At 36.0% G+C, this 24,873-nt stretch overlaps 3 protein-coding genes and 2 long non-coding RNA genes across 8 annotated transcripts in view; 2 read left to right on the top strand and 3 right to left on the bottom strand.

The window, feature by feature from the left end:
- Positions 1 to 3,893, bottom strand: part of LOC103510970 (protein lifeguard 1-like) — an 8,652-nt gene extending 4,759 nt beyond the window's left edge. The window contains exons 1-3 of the mRNA XM_017444799.2: positions 3,876 to 3,893; positions 3,325 to 3,425; positions 2,291 to 2,442 (exon numbers count right to left, since the gene is read on the bottom strand). Of these exons, the coding sequence (XP_017300288.1) occupies positions 2,291 to 2,442; positions 3,325 to 3,425; positions 3,876 to 3,893 (271 nt within the window). The remainder of the gene's footprint in view (positions 1 to 2,290; positions 2,443 to 3,324; positions 3,426 to 3,875) is intronic.
- Positions 3,894 to 5,220: 1,327 nt separating this feature from the next.
- On the bottom strand, positions 5,221 to 10,742 carry LOC113468159. The gene is made up of 2 exons (XR_003392011.1): positions 10,484 to 10,742; positions 5,221 to 5,265 (listed from the first exon to the last, which is right to left on the bottom strand). It is a non-coding gene; the product is annotated as an uncharacterized LOC113468159 (long non-coding RNA).
- On the top strand, positions 8,737 to 24,442 carry LOC103510962 (neuferricin). 3 transcript variants are annotated; one of them, XM_026824874.1, is made up of 6 exons: positions 8,737 to 8,980; positions 11,674 to 11,955; positions 14,202 to 14,302; positions 14,589 to 14,774; positions 15,809 to 15,995; positions 23,649 to 24,442. In XM_026824874.1, the coding sequence occupies exons 2-6, from the start codon at positions 11,825 to 11,827 to the stop codon at positions 23,854 to 23,856; spliced, it is 813 nt and encodes a 270-aa protein (XP_026680675.1). In that variant the 5' UTR covers positions 8,737 to 8,980; positions 11,674 to 11,824; the 3' UTR covers positions 23,857 to 24,442. The 3 variants fall into 3 exon arrangements, with proteins under 3 accessions (XP_026680675.1, XP_008473892.1, XP_008473891.1); XM_008475670.3 differs by lacking the exon at positions 8,737 to 8,980 and adding an exon at positions 11,044 to 11,091; XM_008475669.3 differs by lacking the exon at positions 8,737 to 8,980 and adding an exon at positions 11,064 to 11,196.
- LOC103510960 (monofunctional chorismate mutase-like) lies at positions 12,395 to 21,681 on the bottom strand. 2 transcript variants are annotated; one of them, XM_008475668.3, is made up of 7 exons: positions 21,432 to 21,681; positions 16,833 to 16,889; positions 15,483 to 15,609; positions 14,826 to 14,893; positions 14,303 to 14,308; positions 13,291 to 13,407; positions 12,395 to 12,683 (listed from the first exon to the last, which is right to left on the bottom strand). In XM_008475668.3, the coding sequence occupies exons 2-7, from the start codon at positions 16,854 to 16,856 to the stop codon at positions 12,459 to 12,461; spliced, it is 567 nt and encodes a 188-aa protein (XP_008473890.3). In that variant the 5' UTR covers positions 16,857 to 16,889; positions 21,432 to 21,681; the 3' UTR covers positions 12,395 to 12,458. The 2 variants fall into 2 exon arrangements, with proteins under 2 accessions (XP_008473890.3, XP_026680676.1); XM_026824875.1 differs by lacking the exon at positions 16,833 to 16,889 and adding an exon at positions 16,384 to 16,440.
- LOC103510961 lies at positions 16,549 to 17,641 on the top strand. The gene is made up of 3 exons (XR_541443.2): positions 16,549 to 16,596; positions 17,136 to 17,321; positions 17,598 to 17,641. It is a non-coding gene; the product is annotated as an uncharacterized LOC103510961 (long non-coding RNA).
- Positions 24,443 to 24,873: the final 431 nt, after the last annotated feature.

Below are 24,873 nucleotides of genomic sequence, written 5' to 3'. Positions count from 1 at the left end.
AAAAAAAGGGTGAAAAAAAAAAAAAAAAAAAAAAAACACAATTTCTTCTGTTACATTTGATTTGATTTAAGTGACTATAACTCTTAATTAATTTACTTATTTTAGATATCTTTTGTAAATCCTATTTACTTAAGTTGGTAAACATTGAATAGTGGATACTAACAAGACAAGAATAATAACCTTGACCGTAGGGTGGATAGCCGGGCTGTCCTCCTGGTTGCCAACTCATGCCTGAGAAACAGATAAGAAAAAACGAGTACAATTTTTTGTCGATGGTGGGATTCGAACCCGGGACCTTCTGCATGGCAATTCTTGTGCAATTTTTTCACAAATGCGAAAACATAACTACAAAAATAAATGATTCAGTCACTGTATTAAGATTAGATATTATGTTAGAATAGAATAGTGATAGATACCTTGTTTACTGTGCCAGGTATTATTCCGTATAAAATCTACAGACTTCATGTTAATAAAGTTAGTGTAAATCGCATGCATATCACCCTAACGGTGTAAAAAATAAATGTATTAATAAGCAGTTTTAAGTAAGTATTTTAGTTAGAAAATTTCGATACCCAAAATAGGACTCCTACTGTCATTCAAAGAAATTTACATCAGTGCAAGATTGTTTCCCTCATAAAAGCCAAGTGCAATTGTCATTCAAGAGAATTTATTTTCATGATGTTTTTGTTCATTATTAAATATTAAATTTTTTAACCCTTTAAATGACTGGAAAAAGAGATTTTCAAGATGCATGCGGCCCCTACCACATTGAAATCAATACCACTTGAAAAGAAATAATATGGACATTGCCCAGAGTTATCCCGGTTGAGCAAAAAGAGCTCACCAAGAAAGAATTCTGACATTAAAGCCTTCAAACAAAATTTATGGCCCCCAATAATGACTGTGTCAGTGTCCAACTTAAAAAATAAATAAATGAAAAAGTTGCAACCCCGGTAAGATTGGCCCAGAAAGAATATTTACAAGATTTTTTTTATTTTTATTTGTAGCCCAGAAAAATAAGTCCAAAAAGAATATCTACAAGGATTTTTCACCCAAAGCCTCCAAAGACAGATCGAGAAGAAATTGAAAAAAATAGACCGGTTAAAATTGCTTGTCATTTTTACCCGTCGATGAAAAACCCCGGTTTTCTTTAGAGGCAAAAATTTACTGGGTGGTCTCATACATTTCTCGCCGTTACCCGGATGGTCTAGTCCGAATTGGCAGCGCCGAGGATTTGCAGGATGGAGAGGAAAATGTTGATCACGTCCAGATAGAGATTGAGCGAAGCGAAAATGTACTCTTCCGGGGAAATGGAGTACCGGTGATTACCTGAGGGGTGGCGGGGGCAGAAGAGAGGAGAACATTGGGGGGACAGTTAGTTGCGTGACGGGGACGCACAAACACAACAACATAAACAGAAATTAAAAACAATAGTCCGTCCCTTATACCTTTTTATTACTATTGTAATAATAAAGGAAGGACGGACTAAAAATGAAAAAAAAAGGGTTTTTTTACCAACAAAAGAGGAGAAAAGTAAGAAGGAGAAAGTCGATGGAAGAAAGAAGGAAGGAACCAACAATGGAAGAAATAATGAACGAGGGAAGGAAGAAGAGAAAAGGATGGCAGCAGAAAATCATTGAGGAATGAAGACAAGAAGAACATAACAAAAGTGACGAACAAGTGAAAATACTAACACATAGATAAGTAATAATTTATTCGATAAACTTCCGAAATTTCCTGATAATGTCCCAGTATCTTTTGAAAGCAGTAGGACAGACAGACAAACATTAACACATTTTCCACTTACCTTCTTCCCTCATGGTTAAAACTTACCTGGGACTCACTCGTATTGAAAGAGAAAGCAAAATAGCTAAAAGGGCTACAAGACCTTGCAACCTTCACACATAATATTACCTATTTAACTAACGATGAGCTTGAATCAAGAGCATGTTAAAAACATTGTTTGTAAGTAAATCTGCCCTCCTTAATTATGCGTTTTTTTTTTTTTTTTTTTTATTAAAAAAATTTTTTTTAAAAAAATCTCCCCCCCTTTTTTTTTTTTTTTTTTTTTTTTTTTTTTTTTTTTTTTTTTTTTTTTTTTTTTTTATCCTACAAACATGTCAATTGATAGAGGGATCAATGTAAAACACAAAATCGTAAAATTTGGATATATTGCTCTTCTTTCTTAGGAGGCCAGAAATATGAAAGTATATATTCACTCTAAGAAGAATGAAGAAAGAAAAATATGGACTCTAAACTTAACTTGAGTAAACTTAAGTAAGTAACTTACCGCCAATCATGAGCTGGGTGTCGTAAATCAAATACACCGAAAACAAGATGGCTCCCAGCGAGGCATAAATCAGCGTCATCACTTTGCCGTGAAAGAAGATCATCACTATGCCGAATATCATGAGAACAATCACACACACGAATAGTACGGGACTTTCCAGTCCTATGCGAGCAGTATAAATAAGAATTATTATTGTTATTACTACTACTTCTGTGACTCACAAATTGTATCAAATAGACAACAAAGTATTGATAGGAAGCTGAAAATGTTAGAGAGTGCATTATCTACAACGAACATGAGTGTTTACAGTAGAACTTCGATAGAACGAACTTTCCTGGAGTCCCTGTTTTGTAGCTTGAACAGATCACAAACACTTTATAAGGGTTGAAAAAAGTAAAATATGTACATAAGTATAAAAAAGTGTTCTGGAGGTTTTTTTTAAAGAGTTTCGACAGACGAGGGAACTGTAACTTGGTTTGGAACGCGAAGATGGTGAGAGCGAGACATATCACGCACGTGATAACAGCCGCGTAGAATACCTGTAATACATAACGTCACCGTGAGCTCATGGGGAGACAGAAAGATGTAATTCAAAGTTTTCCCGTAATATTGTAGGTAATCTCGTTCAGGACAGCTACACTACTATCACGTCACGTGATAAGAGCCGCGTAGAATACCTGTAATACATAACGTCACGTCACGTGAGCTCATGGGGAGACAGAAAGATGTAGTTCAAAGTTTTCCTATAATATTGTAGGTAATTTCGTTCAGGACAACCACACTACTATCACCTCACGTGATAATAGCCGTATAGAATACCTGTAATACATAATATAGAGTACAATAAAGGTATAAACACACTAACGTCACGTGAGCTCATGGGGAGACAGAAAGATGTAATTCAAAGTTTTCCCATAATATTGTAGGTAATTTCGTTCAGGACAACCACACTACTATCACCTCACGTGATAACAGCCGCATAGAATACCTGTAATACATAATATAGAGTACAATAAAGGTATAAACACACTAACGTCATGTCATGTGAGCTCATGGTGAAGTCAATCTTGGTTTGGAACGCGAATATGGTGAGGGCGAGACATATCACGCACGTGATAACAGCCGCGTAAAATACCTGTAAGTAGAACAAAAGAAATAAATTTTCCTGGTATACAGATTTGACAAATTTTCAAAAATCCATCCATCTTCTGAAGGGTAAATCTGTCAAATTGCACTCGTATCACAATTAAAATAACTGCTAAGGTCTTACCGTCCCGAAATCGAAGAGAGAAGGAAGACAGGATAGGAGAAAGCCAGCCGTTCCGAGAACGAATATTATCTCTTTAGGATAAAATCCGCCCCGGCGGGAATCGAACCCGCGGCCTAGAGTTTACAAGGCAGACGCGTTGCCAAACAAGCTAACTAGGCTGGTCTGAAGGGTTTTTTATTTTGAAGACATGACACATCTTGTACATTGGACTTTACGGGTCTGTGTCGTAGCATACCCATAGTGTGTCCCTCATCAGAATAATAATTCATGACACGTTTTGTACATTGGTCGTTACGGGTCTGTGTCGTAGCATACCCATAGTCTGTCCGTCATCAGAATAACTCAGCGTTCCCCCTTGGAATTCGTAATATGGAAGTTCTACTGTATTATTAGATTTAATAAAGATAATAATGAACACATAACACAAAACATAAACCATAGCGTGCGGGAAAATCCAGGAGAAGGACAAAGAGAGAAAAAAGGAAGAGGAGAGAGTAGGAGACGAAGGAGGAAGAGGAGATAAAGGAGAAGGAGGAAAAGTAAAAGGAAGAGGAAGAGGAGGGAAAGATCGAGGAGGCAAAAGGGGAAGAAGGAGGCTGTACAAAAGAAGAAAATGAGAGGAAAGAGAAGGAGAAAGAAAAGGATAAGGTTGAAAAGAAAAAGAGAGAGAAAGCAAACGGCAATAATACCTATTTAAGGACAATGAACAAGAGAATCATAAAGGGATAGAGGGAAAGAAGAAAGAAATAGAGAGAGGAGAAGGAGGATAAAGAGAGAGGTTTGAGAGAACTGTACAAAATAGAACAACAGATTAGTGGTTGGGTGAGAGAGCTGCTTCAGGTCGTGGTTATGTACCGGGTTGGGTTAAGCTCGGACTAGTTGAGACAGGACATTGTTTCTACAGTTTGGCATGAGTGGTAACTTGAAAACAAGGTTAGTTTACAAACCTTAACCTTGCCTAATTTAACCCGGTACATAACCACAACCTCAGGAGAAAACTGCCACAAGCTCAAAACAGAGAAGAGTGGAGAGCATGGTCACTATTATCAGCATAGTTACTGGTTACTATTGTCAGCATAGTTACTGGTTACTATTGTCAGCATAGATCTGTTTTCTCCCATCTCCATGATATTTGAATTTGTCATTCCCTTCTAAGTACATGCTTTTTTTTTCTCCTAAAAAAAGCAAGGTTTTTATCTATTCTTTATTGTGTAGGTGTACCAAGACTACCAAGTTCATGAACCAAATGGGTAGCCCCCGTTAATTTACACTCTATTCAGAAAAAAAAAAAATGAAAAAAATAAGACCTTGTTTAGACTGCGGGAGTAAAGGGACTTTTCAGTCTCATTTTGGCAGGATAAACAGGGTATATTCTATTCTATTCTATCCACTCCACATAAAGGGAATGCCACAAAAGATCTAATCAGGTCGCAGTGACCAAGGGCGTTTATTAAAGCCGATGTCCCTAACTTCGAACAATACCAATACCACTCCACTCTGTTTTTACCAATACCACTCCACTCTGTTTTTACCAATACCACTCCACTCTGTTTTTACCAATACCACTCCACTCTGTTTGTAGCCATAGAAGAAAGCCAAGAAAAAGAAGACAATGAGGAAACGATAATAATAAAAACAAGACAAGAATAATAACCTTGACCGTAGGGTGGATAGCCGGGCTGTCCTCCTGGTTGCCAACTCATGCCTGAGAAACAGATAAGACAGATAAGAAGCAGTCAAACACATGGAAGGAACTTGTGCGAGGTTTATCTCCCGTTGAAAATAGTTATGAACCTGGTGAACCAACTTTCAGTAAAGCTGTGTCCACACGTAGTCAATGCTATTATTGGTTAGGTTTATGTTAGACATCCTATGTATTGACATATTATTACTTACCATTATACATATATTTTTGGACCTACTGCTACCTACTTAATTGTTTCACCTAAAAACATGACTCAAGTTTTGCCAAAAAAATCATATAACGGTATGCAGTTGATGCTGTCAATTGATGTCCACTGAAACTGTACATTGCCTTGACAACATAGATTTACCTCTTCAACTCGTTGATCAACCATTGGATGACTAAGTGTGGACACAGCTTAATGGTTCACTATTACTGGCAACAGTGACAACTGACAATGAAATAATACCAGAAATTTATGGCCTCATAAAAGGGAGACTACTATCTTCTATGAGCACCTTATAGAAGGAAGAATACTCCTTTTTACCACCTTATAGGAGGGAGATACATATTTTGCTGTCAGTAATATTAAACCAACCCTACTTGCACAATATTTATCCAACTTTCAGTAAAGCTGTGTCCACACATAGTCAATGCTATTATTGGTTAGGTTTATGTTAGACATCCTATGTATTGACATATTATTGCTTACCGTTATACATATGTTTTTGGACCTACTGCTACCTACTTAATTGTTTCACCTAAAAACATGACTCAAGTTTTGCCAAAAAAATCATATAATGGTATGCAGTTGATGCTGTCAATCGATGTCCACTGAAACTGTACATTGCCTTGACAACATAGATTTACCTCTTCAACTCATTGATCAACCATTGGATGACTAAGTGTGGACACAGCTTAATAGTTCACTATTACTGGCAACAGTGACAACTGACAATGAAATAATACCAGAAATTTATGGCCTTGTAAAAGGGAGACTACTATCTTCTATGAGCACCTTATAGAAGGAAGAATACTCCTTTTTATTGCCTCTTATACTTCTTTTTACCACCTCATAGGAGGGAGATATACATATTCTGCTGTCAGTAATATTCAACCAACCCTAAGTACTTGCACAATATTTAATACAAGTGGACCCTTAGCTTAAGGTTATTATAGGTAGGTATCTGAAATCACAACTTTTGTGAAATACTATGTGAAGTGCAAAGGTTTTTCTGGAATAAACTCCAAGGAAAATGAATCAACTGAGAAAAAAAAAGTAGTTACAGTTTGTTCAAGGACAAAACTTATTAAAATGAAATGACTCATTAAATAATAGACCTGATACGGAGATGTTTATTCAACAGTTAATATTACTTACTAGATATACACTCACATAAAAAAAAAAAAAAAAAAAATACAAAGGGGATGTTTATTTAACAGTTAATATTTCTTTCTAAAAATACACCCACAAAAAAAAAAAAAAAAAAAAAATCAGAATTTGAATTCTTTTAAATGTCAACAATATTTCAATTGAAAATGGGGCTGACCAGAAAAAAAAGACAATATCTTAAAGAGACCAAAATGAGCTTTTAGCTGGTAGAACAAAATGGTCAGAAATAATTTTAACATCCCAAAATGGCTGTCATTTAAGGACTGAAGATCAAACCTGTCCCAAATATTTTGCACAAGTATATTACTCATATGTTAGAGAGATAATGACTCCTCGAGTCAATTCAGATAAGTAGGTACATGAGTTTTTTTTTATTATTATTATTTTTTTATCACTTTGACTGTCTTCCTTTTTACTGTGAAATATCTGGGCTAATTATTATGTTTCCTTACTGTCAATGTTCACTTGGTACTTAATCAGGAAGGCTTGGCAATATTGAGCAAATGGGGCTAGTTTCACATCACATAAGTTTTCATTCAGTTTGGTTTGTTATCGGTTTGTTTTTGATCCAATTCTGTCCAAATTAAAACCTGATTGTTTCACACTTGGACAGTACTGTACAGAAATGTTTACTCAACAGTTAATATTACTTACTAGATATACACTCACATAAAAAAAAACTCCAGAATTTTTTTAAATGTCAACAAAATTTCAATTGAAAATGGGGCTGACCAGAAAAAAAAGACAATATCTCAAAGAGACCAAAATGAGCTTTTAGCTGGTAGAACAAAATGGTCAGAAATAATTTTAACATTCAGAAATGGCTGTCATTTAAGGACTGAAGATCAAACCTGTCCCAAATATTTTGCACAAGTATATTACTCATATGTTGGAGAGAAATGGCTTGAAGATCAAACCTGTCCCAAATATTTTGCACAAGTATATTACTCATATGTTAGAGAGATAATGACTCCTCGAGTCAATTCAGATAAGTAGGTACATGAGTTTTTTTTTTTTTTTTTTTTTTTTTTATCACTTTGACTGTCTTCCTTTTTACTGTGAAGTGTGAACTATCTGGGCTAATTATTACGTTTCCTTACTGTCAATGCTCACTTGGTACTTAATTAGGAAGGCTTGGCAATATTGAGCAAATGGGGCTAGTTTCACATCACATAAGTTTTCATTTAGTTTGGTTTGTTATCGGTTTGTTTTTGATCCAATTCTGTCCAAATTAAAACCTGATTGTTACACACTTGGAATAGACTGAAAATGATATGATAGGTAACAAACCGAACCAAATGAAACAATATGTGTGTGAAATAAACCTTATCCTGTACAACAGACTTGCTCTGTGTTTTTACACAGAAAGTGCAATTTTATTGCCTGTGGGCACTTAACTTAAGAGAAGGGAACAATTATTGGTTGTTATTATTATAGGTAATTATGCAGAAGTCACATCCATGGAAAATAAAAGCTCCTTTTTGTATTCAACCTAACCCTATAATAACACTAATCACTGCTCTAAGTGTGAAAACTCCTTCTTGCATTTAACCTAACCCTATAATAAGTATAATAACACTGGTCACTGCTTGTTTGTGCCAATTCCTTTGGTAGCAATATTCCACGGATGTGACTTCTGCACAAGTACCTTATAATAATTATACTATAACAAGCCATTGCTTGGACTCTCTGCTAAGAACAAGGAGTGCCATTATACTGACAGTTAATCGTAACCACTATTAACACTTTCATGTTGACAGTCTCCATATTACATTTGGCCATATTTTAACATTTTTTATATCTCAACTTGCACACAACTCAAAATCAAATTCAAGAGACTGTTGACATCAACCTATGAGTCAGTTAGTAACAAGGTCTTGATCATCTTTAACATCCAATTTTTTCCACATGAAAATTATTTGCTCATCCATCAAAACAAATTTCCTATGGTTTGACTAACACCTAAGTAGAACACAAACACTATCAAGAGATAAGGGGCTTCAATACACTCTCTGCTAAGAACAAGGAGTGCCATTATACTGACAGTTAATCGTAACCACTATTAACACTTTCATGTTGACAGTCTCCATATTACCCATGTTTGGCCATATTTTAACATTTTTTATATCTCAATTTGCACACAACTCAAAATCAAATTCAAGAGACTGTCGACATCAACCTATGAGTCAGTTAGTAACAAGGTCTTGATCATCTTTAACATCTTGTTTTTTCCCTTTCACAATTTATTTGCCCATCCATCAAAACAAATTTCCTACGGTTTGACTAACACCTAAGTAGAACACAAACACTATCAAGAGATAAGGGGCTTCAATATATCCACAGGTAAGGCTATCTACCTACTACTATCTAAAATTCTAGAATGTAGATACCTAGTCAGACTATTGCACCCCTATGTGCAATGAAGGCCAAAAGAAACTTACACAAGAAAGCAGATTTCAGGCACAAATTTGAAGTTTTCTTGGATTTATTATGACGTTCTAATTAAAATTATTAGAAAACCGACTCTTGAACTGGAACGTAAGGTTGCATAACAAGTTAAATTTTATTATCAAAATGTAAATGTCGGGAATTAATTTTAAATATAATTTTTCAATCTTTTTATTTTATTTTTGATATATTTTTTTTCGTGTAAAAAAGGGAACATTTTGTATAGAATATAACTAACAGCTAAAATTTGTGTATAAAATAAAATAAACAAAGGCAAGTTATTTACAAGGGTAGAGGAATTATTTACAATGTTTCATTCCTGATCAATATGAATTCGACTTGTTGGAGGAAAGGGAATAAAGCTTAGATGATTCCTGGTGCCACAACCAAAGTTTGAACTTGGTTAAACAATTAAGCAAGCAATCTGATTGGCTAAAATATTTGAAACCACTCAATCAGATTGCTTAATCCATCAAACGATTTGATTGAGCAATCTGGTTGATTGATTTTATTCATTATTTACAATGTTTCATTCCTGATCAATATGAATTCGACTTGTTGGAGGAAAGGGAATAAAGCTTAGATGATTCCTGGTGCCACAATCAAAGTTTGAACTTGGTTAAACGATTAAGCAAGCAATCTGATTGGCTAAAATATTTGAAACCACTCAATCAGATTGCTTAATCCGTCAAACGATTTGATTGAGCAATCTGGTTGATTGATTTTATTTTTTTTTTCAATCAGTCACATTGCTCAATGCAATCGTTTAACTTTAACCAAACTCTTTCTTTCCAGCATCAAATCGAATTGAACAATTGAATCGTTCTCACGAAAAAGGGCCCATGTTATTTTTGCTTCTAACATAGGCCCTTCTTTCTGGGAACGATTGAGTTCTTAAAAAAGAAACAAATTAAACTAAACTTAAAACTAAAAGTCATGGAATATTGTGTCAGTAATGGCCAGGACCACAGTGTCGTTTTAAACTTGGTTTAAGTTCTTTCTGGGAACGATTGAGTTCTTAAAAAAGAAACAAATTAAACTAAACTTAAAACTAAAAGTCATGGAATATTGTGTCAGTAATGGTCAGGACCACAGTGTCGTTTTAAACTTGGTTTAAGATTAACTCTTAGATTAATCGATCTGATTGGCTATAAATTTTGAATCAATACTTAGAGGGGATTTCACCAATATTTTTTCAGTCCTTAGAAGACCTGTTAAGTTCCATTTGATTTGTATAGCCTTATAGATTAATCGATCTGATTGGCTATAAATTTTGAATCAATACTTAGAGGGGATTTCACCAATATTTTTTCAGTCCTTAGAAGACCTGTCAAGTTCCATTTGATTTGTATAGCCTTAACTCCCCCCACCCAACGGACTTTGAAATTGAAAGCTTACCTTGATTTCACTTGGTACTTTACGAAATTTGGACTGATTTAAAAGGTAAAATAACTGATAATTTAGTAGAGCACTTTCAGGAATCCTTCTTGTAAGTACAGAGGAGCTAAAATAATGAAACTGCTTATCACAAAATGCAGAACTTTCCAGATAATGACTTCTGAAAATCTGAAAAACAAAAGTTGAGTACCACTCGCCAAACGAATTTTTTTTACTTTTTGCGTGAAGCGTATTTTGGGTAAAAAAAAAAATGAGCGTGTTTTTTAGGGCCCCGTTCCACAAATTTTTTCCACTGGTCCACTGCCGTTTCACTGTTTTTAAAAAGATTTGGCTGTTTTTTTTTATATTTGCTCAAAATTTAAAATAAATTTGTTTTAGGGGAGTCAACATCAACTTTAAAATTAATTATTGTTTTTTATTTTTTATTCTATATTTTTTAAAATGTGAAGAGCAGCGCTTCGTGGAATGATGCGCGTTAAAATAAAGCGCACATGCCAAATCAACAAATTTAAAATACGCCTAAAAATTTCGAAACGCATAGCGCTAAATTTCAAATTTGATAAGAGAAAAAAGTGGTTTTCTTTTGGGGAGCTGAAATTGCTGAAAAAGTAAGTTCATAAAATAAAAGAGGGAGAGAAATTTTTGCGTTTCTGAGTTTTTCGACATTTATGTTCCCCAATAACCTGTCCATTAGTATATTACGAAACAGACTTGTAAGTATTTCTATCCTTTCTTCTCTGTGCACTGTATAGGCAAAAGTACTCAGAAAAGTAGGATCATTGGCTATTTAAACCCCACGTCACTGTGACCCGATTAGGGGTGTCTTTCACCTTCTTTTTAGCCCTCAAGAGCCTATTCTCAACAGGTTGTTAGGTCAACAGGCCTTTCTAGGGGCTGAACAAAGTATTGGTGAAATCCACTGTTGATCCTTTGTGACTTGGTCCCAGCAGCTACACTAATACTAAGCAAGTGTATTTACCTCAATGGTGTAGCATTAGCATAGTGATTTTTGGATCTGGAGGTTGGTGGTTAAAGTCCAAGGCAAGTCATAAAATTCAACAAGTATTAATTGAGGAACAATATATGTGACGGGAATTTTCATTCAATTGTCATTACGGTATCATTCTTTTATCTTAGCAAATTGTATTTAAATGAGAGAAAAATCTTAAGTAAATTTTCTTTGCTTTCAGGAAATATCCATCCCACACAACTGCCAAGTGTCGAGACCCACAAGTTTAAACTCCAAACATTGCATAGTATGATTAAAAAAATCCACTGCTTAAGTCAACCAAATTCTCAGACCTTATTGTCCGAGCTTTAGACGAGGGGTAAAAATTAAAAATGTTTCTTAAAGGAGCAATATTAATATGTTTGTTCGCCACTGGAGTGTACTATGTAAAGTTCCATTACTTGCCAAGTAGTTCTAATTTGCACACTGAGCAAAACAACTATGAGTTTGAAGACATTGACGTGTTATTTTCATACTTTTAGCTCTCTTGTTTCGTATATTTTACGTGGAACTGATTCCGTCCTTTAAAATTAGGCTTATTTGTTTTTATCAAGAGTTTTTATTTTACTTTTTTTATATTGTTGTTTTTATTAGTAAATGATTTTGATTATTTTTACTGTAAAAAAAATATATCGCATTTTTTCATTTTCATTTTAGATAGGTACTTCCTAAAATATCAGTTTCATAACAGTTTTGATTTTTGCATTCATAATATTCATTTATCCTATTTGTAATTTTGCATCATAGGTACAAATTTAAATATTTGTATGAGACATAGAATATATGTTATATAGCCTTAAGGGCTGTTAAGCTAACAGGCTGTTAGGGGCTAAAGAAGGTTGGTGAAATCCATCATTAGATTGCTTAATCCAAAAGTTAAACTTGAAATAAGAGATTTTTAAGGATGTATTTTGAAGTGGTCCTGACCATCAGAAAATCTAACGTTTTAAAAGGCTACCGCCCCATTTACGCCTTGCCCTGAGCAACCTTTTGTTTCTCCTGGCATATATCCACCAGTGAGCTCATGGCCCGAATCAGGGCCGCCTTGTACAGGAAGTCCTGCGTCTGTGTAAGCTCCTTTTCCAGGGCCGTGTTGACGGCTTCGATACATTTGCCCTCAGCCATCTCCTTCTGGACATCCTTCAGGTTCTTCAGGATTTCGTGGTTTAGCTCGTCAACCTTGACGCGGACCTGAGAATGAGACAGAATGGGGGATTAATATTTTTAATATTTGCTTTTCTTTAGGATGGGTCATTGTATAACTGCTTTGGTCGACCTTTTTTCTAAGCTTAAAAAGAACGAGGTTTGATAGAGAGAATTGTAACAACGGAGGTCTTATTCCGAGAACGAACCTTACCTGTTTAGGATAAAGCTTGCACTGGGCGGAAACGGGAATCGCTTAGCCCAACTTTTATATAGGGCTGTTGGCCCCTACACCTAAGCATCACAGTAGGCTTTTTGTGTACAAACGGGAATCGTACCCGCAACCTAGCGTTTGCTAGGCAGATGCGCTACCTTACAAACTAACTAGAACATCCTAAACACTCCGAACAGAACGTTCGTTCTCGGAACGGCTGACTTTCTCCTATTCAGCTCTTCGCTTTTGGGACGATTAGACCTCCGTTGTTCCAGTTCCCTCCTCACACGAAAAGCCGAATCCGAGGCTTAGCTGATGTAGGGGCAAAGAGCCCTAAAGGATGGGTTAGGCTTTTAAGAATCTACAGTTCCCTCTATCAATCTTGTGAACTAAAGATTACTGAAAAAAAAAAGAGCTCTAGATGTTAGACTGGGTATTCACCTGGTTCAGGTTGATGATGGGGTCGGGGCGTTTGTTCTTCTTGTTGGCCTCCATTAGGATTCCATACTGAAGGAGCTTGTTGGCCTCCATCTGGGCCTTGAAGAATGGTTCTACGGATGCCGTTTATTTCATTCCTTAATTCCCAGCCGTTTCTGAGATATAAGCGTGGTTCGCAAATCACGAACCACCCTGTATACTACTACTACTAGTAGGTTCATTGGCTATTTAAACCCCATGTCACTGCAACCTGATTAGGGGTGTCTTTCACCTTCTTTTTAGCCCTCAACAGCCTATTCTCAACAGGTTGTTAGGTTAACAGGCCTTCTAGGGGCTGAACAAAGTATTGGTGAAATCCACTGTTGATCTTTTGTGACTTAGTCCCAGCAGCTACACTAATACTAAGCAAGTGTATTTACCTCAATGGTGTAGCATTAGCATAGTGACTTTTGGATCTGGAGGTTGGTGGGTAAAGTCCAAGGCAAGTCATAAAATTCAACAAGTATTAATTGAGGAACAACATTTGTGACGGGCATTTTCATTCAATTATCATTACGGTATCATTCTCTTTTAGTTTAGCAAATTGTATTTAAATGGGAGAAAATTCTAAAGTAAATTTTCTTGGTTTTCAGGAAATATCCATCCCACACAACTGCCAAGTGTCAAGACCCACAAGTTTAAACTCCAAATATTGCATAGTATGATTAAAAAAATCCACTGCTTAAGTCAACCAAATTCTCAGACCTTATTGTCTGAGCTTTAGACGAGGGGTAAAAATTAAAAATGTTTCTTAAAGGAGCAATATTAATGTGTTTGATAGCCACTGGAGTGTACTATGTGAAGTTTCATTACTTGCCGAGTAGTTCTAATTTGCACACTGAGCAAAACAACTATGAGTTTGAAGACATTGACAGGGAAAAGTTGTCCATGTTTAGTAAAGAAGAAATTGCCAAGTATGTGACAGAAGATAAGCTGTATCTAGTCATACTGGGGCATGTGTTTGATGTAACTAAAGGTGAGCTTTGATCATTTTTGTCAGTTAATTAGGGAATGGTTAAGTTGTCAAGGGCACTAAATCTTGATCCAGAAGTCAAATTCTCAAATAATGTTGAGAAAAATCCATACATTGGCTGGGATTGAGCCCACTCCCTCCTGATTACCACGCAAGTGTCTTGCCCACTAAACCACTGGGGCAGAAAAACTTCCAAGACCATTTAACTATAGCAAGGCTAAATTTAAATAGATAAATTCTCATACTCATTCAGTCCATAACTTATCTAATTTTTTACTCTGTATTTTAGGCAAAAATTACTACAAGAAGGGTGAAACTTACCATTGTTTTGTTGGAAGAGATGGAACAAGAGCTTTTGTAAGTGGTAATTTTACTGATGAAGGCCTCACAGAAGATATTGACGATATAAGTGGAACTGAAGCCATTGAGTTGAACAACTGGCTGGATTTCTATCGGACGAATTATGTTTATGAAGGTGAGAAATTTACTTTTTTTTTTTCAAACTTTCCTGAACAAAAAAAAAAAAGTCGAGGCCGTATTGGTCCTTAGCTGTCTTGACTATGACCTGGAGGATCTCTTTCTCGCGGTCCGGATCTGGGAACAGAGGACAGTGAGGGGTAATAAAGCAAGAATATTTTTTTGGACACGAAAAATTGTTTAAAGCCCAGTGAAAGTTTAACGCTTGTTGTCCGAGAACGAACATTATCTGTTTAGGATAAATTCCGGCCCGGACAGGAATCGAACCCACGACCTAGCACTTAAAGGGCAGACGCTCTACCCTCCAAGCTATTTATAGACTGGTTTAACGCCTTTAACTCAATGAAAACCGGAAATATACCAGCCTTATTAGCTTGGAGAGTAGCGCGTCTGTTATGGAGGGTAGCGCGTCTGTCTTGGAGGGTAACGCGAAGGGCGGACTTTATCCCAAAGAGATAAGGCTTCCTCCCATCCTGTCCTCTCTTCGATTTCTGAACGATAAGACCTTCGTTGTTATAGAATTGCCGCCATTAACGCCCCACAAAATAATGAATAAATATAAAAATCAAAGTCTTAGGTACTAAATTAAATAGTCAGCCGTAGTAATTGATCCTTTTTTCGCGCCAGTAAGGTAAGAGGTTTTTCGTGGAATATCCCCAAGACCTCCTTCCTTCTGACTTCGGAGGCCGAGACCACTTAAACTCACCTTCAACGGCCTTGCACATCTGAGCCTTGTTTTCGGCCACTAGGGAGGCCAGTTTGAGTCGCTCCTTGCTCAGAGCTACCAGGACTTGGAGGGCGCTAATTGAGGCCATGAGCTGGCAAATGACGGCGGCATTTTATTTTTAGCCCTAAAATGCTCCAGGTATTTCTCATTTATCTAATAAGCAAAGTTCATTTTGTACCTAAACCTAAAAATAAATAGGTAAAAAAGAATAAAATGGCCAGAGAGGAAGTAATTTTATGGGGTCCCTAGATGAAAACATCAAAATAAAGACATCTTCAATAAATATTTAATTTTACCTTCCACAGGTCATTTAATCGGAAGATTTTTCAATACCAATGGATCACCAACAAGACACTGGCACGAATTTCAACTCAAACTGAAAGAAGCTGAGGCAGACAGTGAAGAGGTTCTACAGGAGAAGTTGAAATATCCCCCGTGTAATGTAGTGTGGTCCCAGGATGAAGGAACCAGAGTGTGGTGCTCAACCAAGAGGTAAGAGACTTTGGTCTCATTCTGGCAGGATAAACAAGGTATATTCTATTCTAAGTGCTTGTTCACAACAGCAACCATAGACCTTAGCCTAGAGTTTGAACCATTCAATCCCATCACTAGTCACTATTGATTTTAAATGAGCTACTCAGTTTTCCTCACAAGGCTGAATGCACCACTGCACCCTGTATTCTAAGCACAGAGTAAAAAAAAAAAAAAATGAATGCTGTAAGTCCCGAAAAAAAATTGATTGTCGGAAATCGAACCTGGGATCTCCGGTGTGCAGGCCTAGTGTGATAACCACTCGGGCACGGAGGTTGCTGGGCTGGCTTATTTACTGATAAGCCCTTCTCACATTGGAAACGTAGACGTGCGACTGCTAAATGACGGCCGTGATTACAATGAGGTTCTGCATGATGAAGATGAGAGGGAGTTATAAACAATACGTCTGAAATCAAAGAGAAAACAGATTGGTTAGAAAATGGACTATCTGATTACGTAAAAGCCACAAATAGGTACGTAGGGAATAGGTATTATATTGAGTGGTAGCGTGGTAATAAGCTGTATCTAGTCATACTGGGGCATGTGTTTGATGTAACTAAAGGTGAGCTTTGATCATTTTTGTCAGTTAATTAGGGAATGGTGATCCAGAAGTCAAATTCTGAAATAATGTTGAGAAAAATCCATACATTGGTTGGGATTGAGCCCACTCCCTCCTGATTACCATGCAAGTGTCTTGCCCACTAAACCACTGGGGCAGAAAAACTTCCAAGACCATTTAACTATAAATAGATAAATTATCATACTCATTCAGTCCATAACTTATCTAAAAATGACGGCCGTGATTACAATGAGGTTCTGCATGATGAAGATGAGAGGGAGTTATAAACAATACGTCTGAAATCAAAGAGAAAACAGTAGAAAATGGACTATCTGATTACGTAAAAGCCACAAATGGGTACGTAGGTAATAGGTATTATATTGAGTGGTAGCGTGGTTAAATGCATTAAAAGTTCATTAACATCTTTGATTATGTTGTTTTATTGGCCTTTAAAATAAATTTTGTAGCCAAAGTTACGTCACACAGGTACCACAGTGGTCTATGATGACGTGACTTATCTAACTTTTTACTCTGTATTTTAGGCAAAAATTACTACAAGAAGGGTGAAACTTACCATTGTTTTGTTGGAAGAGATGGAACGAGAGCTTTTGTAAGTGGTAATTTTACCGATGAAGGCCTCACGGAAGATATTGACGATATAAGTGGAACTGAAGCCATTGAGTTGAACAACTGGCTGGATTTCTATCGGACAAATTATGTGTATAAAGGTGAGAAATTTACTTTTTTTTTCACACTTTCCTGAACAAAAAACAAATTTACAAAGTCTTGAATAAAAAAATTGATGGGCATTTTATTTTTAGCCCTAAAATGCTCCAGGTATTTCTCATTTATCTAATAAGCAAAGTTCATTTTGTACCTAAACCTAAAAATAAGTAGGTAAAAAAGAATAAAATGGCCAGAGAGGAAGTAATTTTATGGGGTCCCTAGATGAAAACATCAAAAGAAAGACATCTTCAATAAATATTTAATTTTACCTTCCACAGGTCATTTAATCGGAAGATTTTTCAATGCCAATGGATCACCAACGCGCAGCGTTGACGCTAAAGTAGGGGAAGTGGAATGAAAAACACGCGTCGGGTTCGCATCACACCCACGTCGGAATGAAAAACAGACCTTCAGGAATCTGTGGTCGACTCCTTTATCTTGTTTGTTTTTGCGGTTGGTCAACATGATTTTATCAAAAATTTGTGTAAACAAAAAAGAATCAACAGTTTTTGATTTTTTTGAATCAACAATCAACGTTCACCAGTGAAAATTCTACGTGGAATTTTCTTTTTTATCAAATTTTAATTTTTTTTTAATATTTCTCGTGCGTTTCTTTTAATCTTTTTAAAAAATAGTTATTTGTCCTACAGAGCATATTGTACGTAAACGACCGACGTAAGTTTGTTTGTTTTGTCGATTTCGTCATCTCTCTTGCGTCTTGTTTTCTATCCAAGGAATCTCACTCATCCTACAGCTACAGACCTACAGAGTTTTATTCCTTTCATTCAGCAATCAGTTATCAGTAGGTAATCGGTTATTCAACTTTCAACTTCAGAAACAAATTTACTTTCAAAGTAATAACAACGATTAGCTCGATTTGTGTTCAATCACTTTCACGGACTGGACTGTTAACAAATTCGAAGAGAAATCAATCAATCTGTGGTTTTATCGGTTTTAATTTTGTGTTTTTTTACGGCAAGATCCACCGAGTGATCCTAAACTATTCTTGGACTATCTTTGGGACCAGAGGACCATTCCGATAAGGACAAAATGGGTGTCAACTCCAACTGTATCAATGTAAGTTTTAAAAAATAAATAAATAGAAATAGTGGTACTGGGCCAATCATTTTTCACGTTTATTTTCCACCTAGCTGTTCCAAGAATGAACCATATCGGTTAAGGACAAAGTTTGCCCCAGGTTGGAATCAAATTCATAACCGGTACTTGTGCAGAAGTCACGTCAGTGGAATATTTTGCTACCAAAGGAACTGGCATAAACAAGCAGTGACCAGTGTTATTATAGGGTTAGGTTAAATGCAAGAAGGAGTTTTCACAATTAGAGCAGTTATTAGTGTTATTATAGGGTTAGGTTGGATACAAAAAGGAGCTTTTCTTTTCCATGGACATGACTTCATAATTACCTCATAGCCTAGCATTTGAAATTTAAGTGTGTTCCCTTTCTAGCTAAGTGGGCTGGTTTTCCTTAGAGCTAAAAAAAAAATGGCTGTGACTAAATCCCATTTCAAGTCCAGGTCAGGTCTCGGATAACAGAATAGGAAATATGAATCATAAGCAGAGTCCTTCAAATATGACGTTTATTTTTCTTAAAATATGACTCTAAAAATATGACTTTATGACGTTTATTTTTCGTGAAATATGACTCTTATTTTCGTCAAATATGACGTTTATTTTTCAAAAATACCTACACATAACCGAATATACTAAAAGTAGATTAGCCGAGAGTAGGTATTTTTAATCAAATTTCAACAGGAAGCAATTAGGTACCTACTGAAGAATCAAAACAATCCAAGATACTTTGACACGATACAAAGACTAACAGACTATTCTAAACTCTAATTAGTAATCAACTAATTGTAGTTTTAAGTACCTACTTACCTACCTCTTTTATATATTTTCTTTTCTATGGTTAAGAAAAAGGATTTATTTAAAGAAGAGGTTTTTGATGGAGGGATCTGTAACTGCTGAGGTCTTACCGTCCCGAAATCCAAGAGAGAAGGAAGACAGGATAGGAGAAAGCCAGCCGTTCCGAGACCGACCCTTATCTGTTTAGGATAAAGTTCGCCCCCGGTGGGAATCGAACCCTCGACCTAGAGCTTACTAGGCGGGCGTGCTACCCTCCGAACTAGCTAGGCTAATCTCTCTACGGTAGAAATAACTTTGTAGGTATGTAGCTAGGTAGTACCTACCTGATTCTTTTTTTTTTAATAAATATGAGTACTTAGATAGGTAGGTGTAAGTACAAGACATACTCGTAGGTACTTATTCTCTTATAAATGTAGATAAATAGATATAGGCCGGTAAGTTAAGTAGATACTTATGTCCCTAGATAAGTAATCTCTGAAGTTTGATAAGGGAATACTCCAAGCATAGGTATAAAGTAAGTGCTGAGGTTTGATTAATTTCATTGACCTCTAAGTAGGTACTTAATACTTTACTAAGTAGGTACTTCTCTACTGTACTAATCTTTCGCAAGTTGTGGTTCGATGGAATACCTGTAGGTATACATATTAATTGAATTGTAATTTCTTTTTATCATATGTAGTAGGTACCAGTAAGTACCTAGGTATGTACGTACGTATAACGCCGAACGTATTGAAATTTTAAATAGTCCAACATATGACCATTTAAACAGGAAGTATATAGATCAGATCAGTCTAGCTGCTAGCTGGCGAATTTTAAACAGGGAGTAAGTAGACCAGCCTAAGATTTCCCTTGCTGAAGAAATAGTAAAGGTTGAGTGCGAAGGGCATTCACTCGTAAAACAGTCATTCCGTTTGATGATGATGCTGATTACCTAAAAACACGGTTAGGAAAACCGGGACTGAATGAACGAAGTTAATTCAAAGTTTAAACTCTGAACATTTTCAGTACCAAAGGAGTTGGCCAGCCTAGTTACCTTATTATAAAAACAAAGTGTAGCTGAGAGCAAATACCATATTAGAGATTTTGATCTCAGTTCTGTAAGGCTCTTTCTAGGAACGGCTGGCCTTCTATTTCATCCTTCTTCTGTATTCGATCTCGGGACGATAGGACCTTCCTCCCTCGATAAGACCTTCCTCCCTCGATAAGACCTTTCCCTTACCAGTTCACTTTGCCAAACCTCTTATTTTAGAAAAGGAGGTCTGTCAAAGAAAACTGGTGGGCCAGCTCTCCTCGATTGTCCTTATGAAGCTCAAGTGTAACCCCTTTTGCCAGTCCTGATTCAAAGTCCACTTTTTCGACGACCGTTGTCCGAAAATAATACCTATAGAGATGAATAAATTGATAATAGGCAAGTAGTCATTATAGTCATGCTGTTGTCACCTGGTCGACTCGAGGGCAAATAACAAGTTGTGACTTAATTCGACCATCAAGTTGCGTCAGCCTTTCTGATCCGTCCCCTTTGACGACTTTCGTCACCTTCTTTTGAATCCAGCCTTTTTTTTCCCTCTCCCTCATAATTTACATGTACTTTATTATAATTATAATGGTAATTCATGACTTATGATTTGAATCATAATGGTAATATTAGAACGCTTTGAAGGTTGCCAATAGATCAGTTGCGCTTACTTGGGTGAATCCCTATGAACGAATTTGGCAATGAAATTAGATTTTACAGTCTGATTACTGATAAGATTAGAATCACTAAAAAAAGTAAAAAAGTCTTGCAAAATTTGTAGGTAATTTGTAATTTTGCCATTTAATGGCCTTCCACTGACTCAATATTTTCTCTCCTTGCTGGGACTCGAACCTTTATACCCTTGGTTATGAACCCTAGGTATGAACCTTTGCAAACAGAAACTTGCATTTTCACTTTCAAAAAGATCTGTAATTTATACACTTGGGAGTCTTGGGACAGGGAATAAGGAGCCCAGATATTATTTCTGGGCGTCCAAAGGAGGTTTTCAACCCCGATCCTTTCAACATCATGAGATACTTTATCAAGGACACGGAAAGTGAAAAATAGGTGCAGAAAAAGCTTAGTAACTCAGTACCTATCAAAAATATGATCCACGAGTATTTTGTACATACATATGTTATATGTAACGAGTATCTTAGTAAAAGGTACAACACAAAGACGTGAAAAGAAAAATAGAATAAAAAAAACTTACCAAAAATTGACTCGGTGTGTAAACTGGATTCAAAAAAGAGGGGTAAAAGCGCGAGAGCTTTAAAATTGAGTGAATTCGAAGAAAAAGCTTTTAAAAAACGAAAGTTTCAATTTAAAATTGAACTTTAAATTCAACTAGAGAGAGTAAGAAGTCACCGAAAATTTACTTTTTCAAAAGAACAGTTTCACACAAGAGTGTTCTTAGAGCGAATTAACTGCAAATGCTGATGGTCTGAGGTGTGTGCTCGGCCTTTATATACTCGGGCCGAAAACCGCCTCCAGAGGCCGTTATCAAAACCATCTCTCCATACAGTCCCATTTAGATTGTAATCAGGGACAAAAAATGCCAAAGGACACTCCTACTCGAGGAAATTAATTGAATTTAAGTGGAAAAAATAGGTAATTAAATGAAAAAAGAGGCAAAAATAGGCAATCAAATTAAAAAAGAGGCATAAATGAAGTAATTATAATTAATTAAATAAAAATGATGACGTGAAAAGGTGTAGTAGGTTTTTCTTCACGGACCTTAGTGTGACGCAAATTGGAACATTTTTTCAAGGGCCAATTAAATTTAGTGAATCTTGGAATTCTGTCTGTAAAATTACCTGTCCTTTTTCATCCCCCCCTCAAAATAAATCGTATTTACCTATATTGGTACAAGCTGATAAGAAAATTTATAAAATGAGGACCCTAGAAATTTCTCTCGTATTTTTATCCTTATTTCAACAGAAATCCTACAAATCAGAGTGTGTTAAAGATTAAAAAAATATTAAACGTTTGTCATTACAAATTGAGAAAAAAAATCACGCGATAAAAACCTTTCAAAGGTCAAAAATCAAACAAACAGAAAATTTCTATTTGAACAACCGCCACAACTTTTTGAATGAGTCGACTCAGGAATCTGTGGTCGACTCCTTTATCTTGTTTGTTTTTGCGGTTGGTCAACATGATTTTATCAAAAATTTGTGTAAACAAAAAAGAATCAACAGTTTTTGATTTTTTTTTTGAATCAACAATCAACGTTCACCAGTGAAAATTCTACGTGGAATTTTCTTTTTTATCAAATTTTATTAAAAAAAAAAAAAAAAAAAAAAACTGAAGTAGGTATGTTGCACGTAGGCACTTACGTATGCCAACTCGCCTCTGTGGCGAGAGCTACCTGCCTTCTCATATTAACCTCACCCAGCCTGAGTGAGACCGGGAAAAGCCAGCAGCACGCGTTGCCCAGATAGTCACCCATCCGGATACTAACCACACGCAACATTGCTTAACTTCAGTGATCTATTGAGAACTGATACAACGTGCTATTTCTGCTAGCTGATATGATATCACCATATATATGATGATTGATGATGTGTATTAAATTATTACATGCGAGAGTTTTGTATGTCATTATCATGCCAAAAATAACAAAACATGTGTCTCTTGAGATTTGAAATGATTTTTTGCAATCAGACTGGTGTAGGTATGAAAAATTCTGTACTGTAAGTATACCGCCCGGGGCGGATTTTATCCTGAACGGATAAGGTTCGTTCTCGGAACGGCTGGCTTTCTCCTATCCTGTCTTCCTTTTCTTCGATACGACCTTAGCAATTACTTACTGTTCCCTCTATCAAACCCATTAAAAAGTCAGAAGCAAAAGTTTGGGTTAGATTTTTTCCACTTGTTCACATGTCAAAGTAAAATCTAGAGGGCACAGTTCACACCACATTGTCACTTCACATGACCTGTTATCACACCTTATCACTTTCGTTCCCGTGATAAGCGATTATCTCTTGATGACGTGAAAAGGTGTAGTAGGTTTTTCTTCACGGACCTTAGTGTGACGCAAATTGGAACATTTTTTCAAGGGCCAATTAAATTTTAGTGAATCATGGAATTCTTTCTGTAAAATTACCTGTTCTTTTTCATGTCCCCCTCAAAATAAATCGTATTTTACCTATGTTGGTACAAGCTGATAAGAAAATTTATAAAATGAGGACCCTAGAAATTTCTCTCGTATTTTTATCCTTATTTCAACAGAAATCCTACAAATCAGAGTGTGTTAAAGATTAAAAAAATATAAAACGTTTGTCATTACAAATTGAGAAAAAAAAAATCACGCGATAAAAACCTTTCAAAGGTCAAAAATCGGACAAACAGAAAATTTTTATTTGAACAACCGCCACAACTTTTTGAATGAGTCTTTTTCTCTCTCATTTTTTTTTTTTTTTTTCAGTGGCGGCATTGAGCGCGACTGGACGGGCGTACCGCGCAAACTCTATCAGGCGGGCGCAGAATCTTTCCGGTGCGCATGCGTCAATCTAGACCTCAGTGTAGGTAGTGACGTCATTAATGGCCGCCAGGGAAACTTGGAGGCGTATGAGAATTGTGACCCGAAGGCGACCAGCTGTTACGTGAGTAGAGATGAGGAAGAAGATGGCTGAGATTTTTTCATTATTAATATTTTAGCAATAGAGGAGTCCATCTTTGTCGCCGAGTGGTCAAGAGCACTGACTCTCAACCTGGAGGTGCCAAGTTCGAATCCCGGCCAGGGCGGAAATTTTCTAACCAGACTTTTCCGTTCTTGGATAGGCATGGATGTAAAAGAATGTGCCTTGAAGTAATGCGAAAGCGGTACCGATTTACCGAGGTACATTTTTATTATTATTATTATTTTATTTTTTTTAGTGGTTAGACCTGTAACACTGGAGGTCTTATCTTCCCGAAATCTAACTGGCTAAGATTTCGGTGAAAAAGGCATGGTGGGATAATACCTTTGGGGACATGAGGTGTTGTTGAAAGGATTACCTACTTAGTAGGTACTTACTCCTATCCTAAATGAAAAGTAATAAAATAAAAAAAAAAAAAAAAAAAAAAAAAAAAAAAAAAATGCAGCTTCTACTCGATAAAAAAATCGCCAGTAATGGCCAGTATGCATAATCTAGAGGTAATCCACTCACTTGCCTTGAAAAATTTCCGGGGTTCAATTCTGATGGAAGACGAAAAATTTCGCTTTTTTTCTTTAGGTACAAAAACTTTAGGTTTTTTTTTCCATTTTTGTTATTTTCATACTTTTAGCTCTCTTGTTTCGTATATTTTACGTGGAACTGATTCCGTCCTTTAAAATTAGGCTTATTTGTTTTTATTAAGAGTTTTTATTTTACTTTTTTTTTTTTATTATATTGTTGTTTTTATTAGTAAATGATTTTGATTATTTTTACTGTAAAAAAATACATCGCATTTTTTCATTTTCATTTTTGATAGGTACTTACTAAAATATCAGTTTCATAACAGTTTTGATTTTTGCATTCATAATATTCATATCCTATTTGTAATTTTGTATCATAGGTACAAATTTAAATATTTGTATGAGACATAGAATATATGTTACAGTCAAATTGGATTCTCCAGTCTCCAGAGGGTTGACTCTTCCTAGTTGGAGTCGGCTCTCAAGTCACGCC

This window comes from Diaphorina citri, unplaced genomic scaffold (genome assembly GCF_000475195.1).
Source record: "Diaphorina citri unplaced genomic scaffold, Diaci psyllid genome assembly version 1.1 scaffold660, whole genome shotgun sequence".
Taxonomy (NCBI): domain Eukaryota; kingdom Metazoa; phylum Arthropoda; class Insecta; order Hemiptera; family Psyllidae; genus Diaphorina; species Diaphorina citri.
This window is presented reverse-complemented; position numbering and strand designations above follow the sequence as displayed.